Source organism: Paralichthys olivaceus, chromosome 2 (assembly GCF_024713975.1).
Source record: "Paralichthys olivaceus isolate ysfri-2021 chromosome 2, ASM2471397v2, whole genome shotgun sequence".
Taxonomy (NCBI): domain Eukaryota; kingdom Metazoa; phylum Chordata; class Actinopteri; order Pleuronectiformes; family Paralichthyidae; genus Paralichthys; species Paralichthys olivaceus.
In genome coordinates, this window is record NC_091094.1 from 8778114 (window position 1) to 8790799 (window position 12686).

Here is a 12686-nt window from a genome sequence, read left to right on the forward strand (position 1 = left end):
TGTACACGCACAAACACACGCACTTACGTACGCACGCAAACACACACGCATAATAGAGCCCAGCAGTCACGTGACCGCGCAGTTCAAGATGGAGACGGGGCCACTGGGAAGCTCCACTGTTAGCTAGTTAGCTCGTCGACTGCAAACCGCAAAATGGCAAACGTCAGCTAACCCGACGCGCTCATGTGGCAGCTGTCGACTAGGATGAGGTAAAACGGCTCGTTCACACGGGACACCGGAGGAATTTTCAAGATACGAGGAGGAGAAAACTGTCAATGGTCGTGAACACCAAAACAAATCAGTTTTGACAGAGAGGAGATCGATATGGCGCTGAGGGAGCTCAAAGTGTGTCTCCTGGGGGTAAGTTAGCATCGATCTGCGTGTAAACACGTGTGTCTCTGGTTCATTGGTGTACCTGTAGCATCAGATGAGCGTCACTGCTCCACAACGAGGCTGGTTTGTTTACATGGCTTCAGTTTGCTCATAACAGTGATCAAGAGGGTGACAACACATGCACTTTATTCTCAATTAACTTACTGTACTTTAAAACACAAATGTCTGTCTCATTAACCACGTCCAGACTTCATACAACAACACCAGTAAGACACACACAGCAGAGATACATCCCCGAAACATTGTGTCATCCTCACATCATTTCCTCCTGCCCATCACCAACCTGCAAGATTTAAAATGCACTTTACATAAAGATAATCGATTGATTGTGAAGTTACTCATGAAGCAAAAATGACCAAACATTTTCTCCTTCCAGCTTTTCAAATGTTAGGAATTGCTGAAAAACACATTTTAAGTTGTCACCTTGGTCTCTGGGAACCATGTGCATTTTCACATGTTGTAGATGTTGTAGACCAAAGGATTTGTTTAAAAGCATGGTAGATTAATGGAAGAAATGTGACTCACAATCCATTTTAACAATCTTAAAAACCATTACTGCTCTTACTTCTGCTATTTACACGTCTCACATGACAGCATTCAGACATGTCTAATTTGCCTATAACAAGAACATAAGCCATCATTTTCACAGTCATTCATTTGTATTCCTGAAGTAACGTCATCACCCGCATCCTTCACCACCTTATACGTTTTTAAATAAATAAAATACTGTAAATACATTTTACTGCATGTATCCTAATCATTCTCGACAGGAGCAGGAAGAAGCAGCAGCAGCCACAAATGTCAACAATGACTGTGTATAGCCAGATAATGTGCTTTTATAAACTTTTATAGTTTGAGTAACTGTTTCTGACCATGTTTAGTAACCATCAGCTTTATTTTGTCTCTGCAGGATACTGGCGTTGGAAAGTCGAGTATTGTGTGGAGATTTGTGGAGGACAGCTTTGACCCAAACATTAACCCAACAATTGGGTAAGTTCCTGTTGCTAGAGGTTATGTTTATTCTCTGTCTCTCTCATTCGTTGTGGTTTATGGGTGTTGGAGTGCATACATTTGCCTAAAGCACACCAGATGTAAATGATCATGTGGTCTGTCAATCAGTCATCAGTAGTTGATCTCAAGTATAGCTGAAAGAATTAGGTGATCAAATGTTTGGCAACAGCTTGCATAGTGTACCACTCTCAAGACCAAACTATCAAATTTTATCGATTTCCAGAGAACAAAATGTAGAAACGTGCCCCATCTTGCAAAGACACGATGGATTGATAACTGATAATTATGCACTGGCAGGTTTTTATTGAATTGCTATAATTAAATTAAATTTAAAAATTGTACTAAAACCACATTTTGATATCACCTACCTCAGAAATTTAGTTTGAAGCAGGCTATAATAAAACATTTCTATCCTGTTTTACATTTGACATGGTTTTTATAATAAAGCTGGCACACAGTCCAAGATATCTTCAATCTGCTGGGGATCAAAGTGAAGATGCATGTTTTTCCCAGTGTTTCCTGCTCTGTAAAATGAGTTGAAATAAACCTGTAAGATCGCGCTGTATTTTTTGTAAATCACTGAAATTAAATTAGTAATTTTACAATATAACTCTTGTTATTCGTGTCTCATGAAGCCATTTCTCTTCACCAGGGCGTCCTTCATGACCAAGACGGTGCAATACCAAAATGAACTACACAAGTTCCTGATCTGGGACACAGCGGGGCAGGAGCGGGTTAGTACTCTCCTTGCTTTTTTTAATGGGCCATTTAACAAAGCGCTGGAGGATTTACATGTGTTTTACGTCAACAACACACAGTTTTCATATGATAATAAAACACTTAAATTTAGCCTATTCAAAACTGTTTCTAGGGAAGTGAAAAAGCTGACGACACATACATGAGCCACTCCCTGAACCAGCCTGGAGGAATGTGAACAGTGTAGTTATTCAGTACTTCTGATAGGGGGCAACATTTACCTGTCTATAGGTATAGTTCTGCCCTGAATTAATACTTCTTGTTTCAGTTAGTTAAAATGGTGTGATTTGGATTTTCCTCCTTTTATTCAGTGTATTTTTTTAGTGTGTTAGTATGGTAGAAAAAATGCATCTGTAATCATTTGTCTCTTTTGTCAACTCTAAATCTTTGTCCTGCCTCTGATTTCAATCTCATTTCTTATCTCTCATTGCAGTCATATTTAGAACATGCCGTTGCTTTCCTTTTGTTTGATTATAAGTTGCACACGCCACTGAAATAGGTTGTTTTTTGGCAACTATCTTGTCCAGGTGCTCCCTCTTACAAAAGCTCTTGTGTGTCGCAGATGACTAAAACCATACAAACAGATCACACGTGATACTGAAAACAAGATACATCTTGGTGTCTGAGTGCAGTTGTGGTGTTAAAGCCTGTGAAATCGACTCCAGGCCTCAGACAGGAACTACTTTCTCTTTTGCCTCAAACCCTGCATCCCACATTTGTCTGCATTAGCTCTCCACATCACTTCCCCACACATCACTTCCCCTTCTTTGTGCATGTCCTCCCCTCTTTCTCATGCACAATCCCTTTCTCTGCTGCTGTCTTCTCCAGATAGGTGAGGTAGGACGCTGCTTGATTTTTATCTCCCACCCTGAAAGCTTTGCCCTCTTCACGGGTTGAGGGGACATCAGTGCAGCCGTGTTTAAGATAAGAAGAGAGGGGAGAAACACAAGCTGTCTCAGTCCGCTGGTGTGTGCTGCCACTGTGTCTTATCTGAGAGTCACTGCCTGAATGTCTGTCTTTTTCCTCTTTGTGTTTTCCTGGAAACAATCTATTTTCCTCCAATTCTTTTGTGTTCATTTCCATTTTTAGCACCTTTTATTATTCCCACAAATCCACTTTGTTCACTGAGTGTTTTGCATCTGTGCCTGAAAAAGTTGCAACATTCTGTTAGCTTCTGGTAGGTTTTGCACATATCTCTCTCTGTGTGTGTGTGTGTGTGTGTGTGTGTGTGTGTGTGTGTGTGTGTGTGTGTGTGTGTGTGTGTGTGTGTGTGTGTGTGTGTGTGTGTGTGTTTTCCTACAAAGCTGCTGTGGTATTTCAAAGCCTTTCATGGCTTGTTTTCTTACCTCTGTGGAGCTTTGGCCTATCAAAATCTGTTGAGTTGAGTAAGGGGAGTACAGAGCCAGCCAATTCACATGTAAGGAGAGACCCAGGCGGTAAGGAAAAGCTCTGCGATTTCTACACTCCACAATCCATATCTCAATACCACATGAGACCTTAGGAGTACATCTGAGCCCAGCTGTCAACAGCCATTCCAGGCCTCCCCCTCCACGGCGCTCCATCTCACTGAAAACAAGCAAAGGGAACCTTGCATCCGACTGAAACAGGAGGGTTCCTTTCATTATTCACCCAGCGTGTGGTTTCAGCAATTAATAAGCACTCACAGGGTATCAGTGGGGCTGTTTGCTTGGCTGCTGTGTGGCCAGACGGCTGGCCTCGGTGTGATTGCTCTGGGTTAAGGCACAGATAGACCACACAGGACTGGCGGTGCTGCAGCCCAACACTGGCCAATGAAAGAGACAGCACTCTCTTCAGAGCCGCTGCCAAATATCCCAAGTTGGATATCCATTGGTGGACTTACGGCCAGTAACAACTATAATTATGTGGAATGTGTGCTTTTCCTGGGGTAACAGTGTCACTCTAAGATGAATAGTTTGTTCCATTGTATTGTACTGGAAAATAGAATTGGCGGGAAAGAGGGTCATTCCAAGTCTAGTCTGAGACATGGGGGCTTCTTTTAAAATAAATATAATTTGTAAATACACATTACATGGTGTCATAAGTCTGTTAGAAGCCCATATCCAACCTATATTACCAGAGGCAGGGAGTCAATATTCTCACAGGTGAGGGGTTAGAGATGGAAAGTAATTATCTGGTAACCTTCAGATCTCAGTTGCCAGTTTATTAGATAAACTAATACAGTCTGATATAAAAGTCTTATAGAAATAAACCCTTCATGATCATAATATTCAGGTTGATTCAACTTGATGGTCATTTTGGTGGGTTGTAGTTTGTGGTACTGTTGAATGACGGTAGGCAAACTAACAAGAACACCTCTCTGTGTAATAGTTGGATACAATTATATACAGAACAATGCCTCCTTTACAATATTTTATTCATAAACAGATCCAAATCAGTAAGGTAACAAGTAACTTTATTCAAGTGATTTTTCTCAAGTGTAGTGAAGTAAGTATAGTAGCAGTGTTTTTAAATGTCATATTAGAGTAAATTTACTCAGTTACCTTCCATCCCTGGAGCTAAATAATGCTAAAGGAATTAGTAATATGTCTTTTTCTGCCTTATGTTTTGTTAATTTTCTTAAAGGTTGCTGAAACACTATTCTGGATATTTGTGAAGCTCAGTTTCTTTCCCTTCAACATGAGGTAAAAAATCCAGTATGTTCCAAAATGTTATGACAGCAGGCTAATTTTTAAAGCCAGCTTTCACGGTGCCCTGGAAAGTCTTTTGCCAGAAAAATACCAAAAGCTGGCACAGGAAAAATAACCCCCTGCCTCCCAGGCAGCCAGGGGTGTAGACGTTCTGCACATGTTGGTTTGATTATGCATGGCTTTGTGATGTGTGGGGCTGAGATCAAATGTATAGTCTTCCATAAATATCAGAATGCTAACAGCTTTTGACACATTCTGCTCATCTTTCTCTTGATGGCTCCCACATGTGTGAGGTCTTGGTGGAAACACAAGCTGAGCAGTTTTAAATTAAACTGCTGGCCTTATGGGCTCGTAGCACAAGGCCTCTGGTTTTATGAAACTGTGTCTTTTTTGCTTATTTATATTATTTGAGGTTTTTTTTAAGTCTGTTTTATTGAGTCTAATGGAACTCACAGTGAGAGTTATCACCACGTTCTGGTCTTATGTAACGCATAAGGCATAGTCTATTAAAAGCCCTAGAGACTAATTCTGTCAAAATATGTAATAGGGCAATTATAGAGAAATTATATTTTTTGTTCTCATCCAAGAATGAAAAACTGGAAGTTAATCAAGTGTCTCCAGAGATGAGCTGTGATTAATTGTCTTTGAATGATCTTTTAAATTGTTATTTTCTCTGATCATCTTCTGTTTCACATGGTTTCAAAGCTGCATCCATATTTAATGATGTCAGTAGATCATACAGTCTAGTTTAGGCAGAGATGAATCTCATTGAGAGGCTTTAGACACGTATTCTCCATCCCTGTCCAACAGTGGACCTTCTTTTTTCTTTTAGAAGAATTGTTACAGTGTTTCATCACTGTTTCCTTTCTTTGCCTTCCCACAGTTTCGTGCTCTGGCACCGATGTACTACAGAGGTTCTGCAGCAGCCATCATTGTTTATGACATCACAAAAGAGGTATTGTTTGCTTTTTTTTTCTCCTTAACCACTAATCCACCAATTACTTATTGAAAACGTTCGTTGATTTAGTCTGTGTCTCTTCCTGAAGTTTGACATTTGGGGAAATGAGAATTAGATGAGAAGATTAAAACAACACTAATTTCTGATGTGCTAAACAATTTCATGGATTGGCCAAGAAATATCCCATGCCATATTCCCCTGGTTTTTTGGCTTTTCTGTAAAATAAATATAGTATATCATATGGTTGTCCTCCCTTTGGACAGAACCATGGAAGCTATTTGTCCTTGTCTTTATGCCTAATAAGCTAACTGCCTGCTGGCTTCAGCTGTAAACATAACATAGAGACATGAGTGGTACTGATCCTCCCATCTTACTCTCATCATGAGAGCAAATAAGTGTGTTTCCCAGAATGTCTAACGAACCTTTTGACCTTTCTCCAGAGATATGATATGATGTGGTGTCTGTTTATTGGTCCTCTCATTCAAACATGCTGTTAATTCGTATCACCAGGAGTCCTTCCAAACACTGAAGAACTGGGTGAAGGAGCTGCGTCAGCACGGGCCTCCTAACATCGTGGTTGCCATCGCTGGAAACAAATGTGACCTATTAGATGCCAGGTGAACCTGAGTTAGAGATAAAACTGACTCCTACTCATAAGTTTTCTGTCTGCAGTTGAAATATGGACAGGTGCTTACGTCTTGATCCTTTCCAGTAGGAAAGTTGTATTTGTTTATAGTGGACCAAATAAATATTCATATTTTAGTGTTTAAGGAGTAGTTAAATAATTTATTGTTGTTCCTTGATGTCTTTGAAAAAGTTAAAGAACTCCCAAACTAAGATGCAGATACACGTTTGGTTCTTCACAAATACATATGCTCCATCAATGGAATTGATGATTCGTCCGTATAGCTGTATAGAAAAATTACCAGATTACTAGATCATCCAGGAAATCAGAACATCTGTGAACATATTACAACATAATGATTTTCACATACTTCTTGTATTTACAGGGAAGTGCCAGAGAAAGATGCCAAGGATTATGCTGATTCCATTCATGCCATCTTTGTAGAAACCAGCGCCAAGAACGCCATTAACATCAATGAGGTGTTTATAGAGATAAGTGAGTGTGTTTCTCCAACATTGGCTGTCATTGACCTACACATCCTTAAATCCCATGAGTCGTGTAATTCTTTAATTTTCACAGCATTAACACAGTTTACTTCTTCACTGCGTCTCAAAGACTGGCTGACAGTGTTTTGAGCAGTGTTGCAGAATAGAGGTACCTCTTCAAAATGTGTCCAGAGTGTTATGAGTGTTTGTGTGAAGCAGAGCTCTGACACAGATGAGCTGCTTCAGGATAAGATACAGATAATCATGAAGTAAATTTCTCAAATGGCAGATATATACATATTAGCAGTGTCCGATTACCATATTACACAATACATGCCTATAGTATGTGCTTTATGTAAATCTTTTTTTTCCAAAGTTACAAGAAGTCAACATACTTAAACATTTTATGCTTACATGCAATTATAATAACTACAGTACTGTAGAGACTTCAAAGTGGGAAGAAAACTTAGAGATTTAAAGTTTTAATCACATTTAATTACTTTTTATGCTGCAAGATCTTCTGTAACTGTCTCACCACATTTACAAATTGACTTGAGCTGCTCAAAACATTATGTGAGAATTTCGTAATATATTTAATATATTGATAAATCTACTTGTTTCTTAACTCATCCATTATGAACACACTAGATCTACATTTTAAGTGTGTTTAAAATGTGTAACCACAGCAGGAGGTTTCCTTGGGGAACAGGAACCTTTTGAAGAACTCAGTTCAACCACTTGCAATTCCAGCAGGAGAACCTGGGTTTGAATTAAGTTCCATGGTGATAGTTTTACTTCCCCAAAAAGTCTGTTTGGGGAATAGTACTTCCTAAAGGTTCTGGAACACTCAGGTGTTGAATATCACTTTTTGGTAAAGTATGCCAGTCTTTTGTTGTGGTGTCACTTTACATGTCACCACATACAAATAATGCAAATAATTTCCAGTGATCTAAAGCACCTGTAAACAGCTACTGTCTTAATGTCAATTACTGATATTCAGTGCTACTATGACAAATTGTGTAGTTTAATTAAATTGGTGAGTAAAACAATATAGCGTAAATGGTACAAAAGTTTGTGCATGTAGAACTTGAAGGAGAAAAGAGAAGCTGAATGTTGGGAACTTATGTAAATATGTGTTTGTCTCACAGGTAAGCGGATCCCCGTTGTAGACGCAGCAGGAGGAACTTCAGGAAAAGGTTTCAAACTGGGACGTCAGGCCTCAGAGTCTCGCAGGACGTGCTGCTGATGATGCCGGTGACTGTTCCCACATGACCTATGACCTGACCTTATTCTCTGCGTCCCTGACCTGCCTCAGTTTACGGCTCTACGCGCCCTCAGACATCCTGCCGGGTGCAGCAGTGTCACTCTGATGATGATAGTAAATGCATTTTTAAAGCACTTAAAGCAACACTATGTAACTTTTACCGGGGAACAGCGCCCTCTGCAGCCACGTGTGATGATAAATTCAGATTTAGCTGGAGCTTTAACTGCTCACAATACACAGCAACTGAACGGGGAATATTACAAATGACCCCTGGCTTCCTGAACTAGAGGAGCTGCCGCTGTAACAAATCCACCAAACTCTGCGTAGAATTCCTCATATTTTAAAAGTTTCTTGGCTAAATATTGAACATAAACTGTAGTTTTTAATGACTTGGAGTCTTTTTAAATTATCTGCAGTTCAGCGTGATTCTGACAATTTAAGCTGCGACTATCAGTCACATAAACACAGGAGATTGTCACATAGAGCAAGAAGAGAAGTGCAGGGTGAGGAGTGGAAATTCTCCCTATTCCAAGTTAATGAACCATCAAACTAATGTTGAATCTGCTATTTCAAGGTAAGAAATATGCATAGTGTTGCTTAACAACAGCAAATCATCATGTGTCATCTGCAAGTTGCTTTCAGGTGAAATACTTTCAGAGCACAGACAAACATGGTTGCACAAATATATTCATTTGACAGGGAAAGACTCATACACATATATTCTGGCTTCTATAATGGACTTCAGTCTCTGTGTGGTATGTTGTAGTCTCATGTTGACCAGAGACTCATCATATTCATTCAGAAGTCACTTGTACCTGTAAATTTGTACAAATATATTATCTTTCAACAAAAAGGGAATTGACAATGTTTAAATCTCAACAAATTATTTTGATAATATTTAAGTTATTGCCTTTAATTTCCTGGGAGACCCTCTCCCCAAAACTTATCAACGTTATGAAGGATCCATCTTTATAATTAATGTGTATAATCAGTAATTAATCGGACATTTCTTATCAAAGAGATTATCAACGTTAGTACCAATCTCTCATCTTAATGTTTACTTGAAGGATCAAAGTGAAGAAAGATTGTGCATGCTTGATTTAAATTTATAATTTTCATCAAAGCAAAATATCAAAAAGGCATTTTGATCTAAACCACAATCACACAGTCAGGTAGGCAGAAAAAAGGTGCGTATGCATCTGCTTCCTTTTAATAATACAATTAATAATGAAAATAAAAAATTAATAATGTTGGAATTGTTCAACATTTTTTGGAAGCACTCTTGAGATAAGAATATTGATTCCTCTCTTGCGTCTGCATGAGCCTGGAGCCAGGAGCTGTTTTGCATAGCTCAACATGAAGACTAGCTGTTTCCACCTCTTTCTGGTCTTCATGCTAAGCTACGCTAACCAAATGTTTGTTATTGCCAGTTAATGATCAGATGTGAGAGTGGTTTTGATCTTCTCATCTGACTTTCCACAAAGTTAATAAGCATATTATCCAAACTATTCCATTAAATCTATAATTAGTTGTTCCTCTCTCTTTGCGGGCAGGATATTTTGATCATCGATTGCCCCTGGACAATAACAATAACTTAGAATTGTCGTAAAATGTCAAGCCAACAGTCCTCGTGTTCCAATGACAGAGCTTTAATCAGGGCTGAAATCTCTGACTCTGCTGGTTGTCTTGAAGCTGATTATAAGAGAGCAGTTCCAGCTGCTCACATGTGTTCCACATTTCCACTTGTAATTGCTGAAGATCCATGAACAGGCTCTTGTGTATGATGTACCCCACAGTGCACAGAAAATCCTGCTGGTTGTTTCCAAATATTACTCAAGCTTAATTTTCCTCAAATCTCATTGTAACTTTCACATTCAACGGTGTGGCCGTCTGTCTGCAGCCTTTCGCTGCTACTTACTAGAAATTTTACAGGAGAGGCTAGTATTTCTGAGGTATTGCCAAATTCTTTAATTGTGTGATAAATATTTTTCCTCCCCCCCCCCCCGCTCAAACATCTAAAGTTGTTTTACTGCCTGCCCTGTGATGGAAACAATACGAGATCTGGAAACTAGACTTAGTTCAGAGGAAGCTCCGATTTTCGAGCTTAAATCTCCCCGCAGCAGAAGTTTATAGGTGGAGAATCAGATGTTACACTGTGTTGACATGCTGACCCCTTAATGAACCTTCTTTCCATTCCAGTCTGTATGCACCTTGTTCCAGCGTCTGACTTTCCTCTCTCTCTTTTCTGTGTTGTTCCTCTAAATGACAAACATATTGTAGAGCCAGATTTCAATCATTTTACAGTTACAGCTTTCACATCAACACCTTTTAATCCAGAAAAAAACACCTTCTTTCTCTGCCATCCTTATGTTATGTTACAGCAATCTCATTTGCCTCTGATATTGCTTGAACTTCAGCAGCAGTTGATCCATGAGCCCACACTGACTCATGATTCATTCTGTGTATTTCATGTTTCCCTGGATCTCATGAGCTCCTTCGGCCCCAAAACCTATTTTCAAACTTGCCAAAAGAAATGCAGATATATTCTTAATAACACTGCATCTGTGCATTTATAAACATTAATTGTGTGCTTTTCTAGAAAGACACATAATTTTGCCTTAAGCATCTTAATGTAACTGTTATTGATGAGCACTGTGCTGAGGAGCGCTGCCTAATCTTTCAGGATTTTTCCTGTGGAGTGCAATAGTTGTTATAATGACAAAGGTAAAATGTGACCTAATCGGAGACATTAGTTACAGAGTGATCTGTTCACACAGGAAAGAAAATACTTGTGCAAAAGCTCTCCAACAGAATAATGACAGGTTTATATGAACCTCATTTTATGTGTATTTGGTGACGGGTTTGCTCATACATCATATGACAGAGAGTCAAAACCTAAACATTCAACTCCCTCCTCTGTCTTTGATAATTCACATAGGATGACATCATAATACCAACACTAGCTACTAAAACCTCAGCAATTACATTAAAAGGGAATCACTGCAGCTGCACTTTTGACTCACTGAGTGTTTGTATTAATTGGCTCCTAATACGAACTAACACTGTCTGCAGCCTGTTAATATGCCTGTGAATCACTTTATGATACATTCTTGCACGGGTGTCAGACTTTCTTTAATATCCCATGGTGTTATTTTAGGTTTGGACCGTTTGCGCAGCTCGTATTGCGATGAAGATGGTGGTGCCAAATAATGTCAAAATTATTTTACTACATCATGCATAATTAACCATTTTTTATTGTTGTTGTAATATAATGATTTAAAGTACTAATCGCATAAAATACTTACAAAAATATTTGAGTTCTGATAATGACGTGTTTTCCCCTCATTTGGAAACAGGAGGCATGAATAATGTTTGCCAATTTTCATTGAAAAATACCATTAGTCTTGGGCTGGCCCTGGGAATGTGATTAATCTATATTGTGTATATTTTTCAGTGTAGATAAATACCATCAAATGCACACATATCAATGACTCTATTCTAGTCTAAGCCAGTTTTGTGACCACAGTGGAAATGTTCACCATTTGCTGTGTCACCATCTGAACTATAGTTACCATATTTAGCTTTTTATTAAATTTCATATTGATTGTAACAAAATACCTGAGAACTCTTGTTTGCGGTGTATTTCCAAAATGTGTAAAAAGGGAATTGTCAATTGTTTACTAATAAAAGATTGACAAAAAATACCCTCTGTCCTTCTCTTCCAGTGTCTGTCTTTGTCTAGTTATTTTACTCCACTGATAGAGACTCAAGAGACGTGTGCATTAACTTGTTCCTTGGGGATACAGTGACAATGTTGTTAGTGATTGGTTGTGTTGTTTATTTGGCAGCCAGAAGTCTGGCTATATATATGAATTAGACACTTGAGATGTGTGTTTGATGGGCAGAGGGATTTTCACTGCAATTTAAGTAACACTCAGAGGTCACAACACTTCTTTGACAACCTCCCAGAATCATTTTCTAAATCCCAGTAAGGTTGTATATACTGCACACGGTACTGTGCAAAAGTTTGAGGCACTAAAAGTAAAGTGAGGATTCAGAAATAAGGTCATTAATATTTTTTCATTCATCAGTTAATTTCTTAGTAAAGATTCAGTAATTGGATAAAAAGGGTCTACCTGGACTTTCACTGCAAACTGGGAACTTGTAGATATTTTTGATCAATTAAATCAGAGATAGATGTATTATTACTATCATTATCAGGGTGAACCCCACCTCTTGCTCATTGTCTCGGCTCCAGCTCCCCTTTGGACCCTAAGGAGAATAAGTGGTAGATAATGAATAAATGGATGTGTTATTATTATTATTAGTTGTTAGTCATAGTAGGAATAGTATAATTACTATTACTTGCACAATGATCATAGACTGAGTTTTCCTGAAAGGTGGCTGCACCCTTGCATCACCCATCCTCAAACACCACTTGTGCCACTGTCTCTCTTCCTCTCTCTCTCTCTGCCCCCCCCCCCTCAAATTCACAACAAAAATGTGCATTGAATAATTCTGACTG

At 38.8% G+C, this 12686-nt stretch overlaps 1 protein-coding gene across 1 annotated transcript; it reads left to right on the forward strand.

The window, feature by feature from the left end:
* The first annotated feature begins 16 nt into the window (after window positions 1-16).
* Window positions 17-11865, forward strand: rab22a (RAB22A, member RAS oncogene family). The gene is made up of 7 exons (XM_020096663.2): window positions 17-360; window positions 1304-1383; window positions 2057-2138; window positions 5713-5784; window positions 6298-6404; window positions 6798-6907; window positions 8046-11865. Exons 1-7 carry the CDS (start codon window positions 325-327, stop codon window positions 8141-8143), a joined length of 585 nt encoding a protein of 194 aa, XP_019952222.1. The 5' UTR covers window positions 17-324; the 3' UTR covers window positions 8144-11865.
* Window positions 11866-12686: the final 821 nt, after the last annotated feature.

Bases quoted from the DNA above. Each gene is read 5' to 3' on its own strand.
- rab22a (XM_020096663.2), top strand. From the start codon at position 325: ATGGCGCTGAGGGAGCTCAAAGTGTGTCTCCTGGGG. The intron at 1,384-2,056 runs GTAAGTTCCTGT...TCTCTTCACCAG, and splicing joins AACATTAACCCAACAATTGG to GGCGTCCTTCATGACCAAGA. The intron at 6,405-6,797 runs GTGAACCTGAGT...TTGTATTTACAG, and splicing joins TGTGACCTATTAGATGCCAG to GGAAGTGCCAGAGAAAGATG.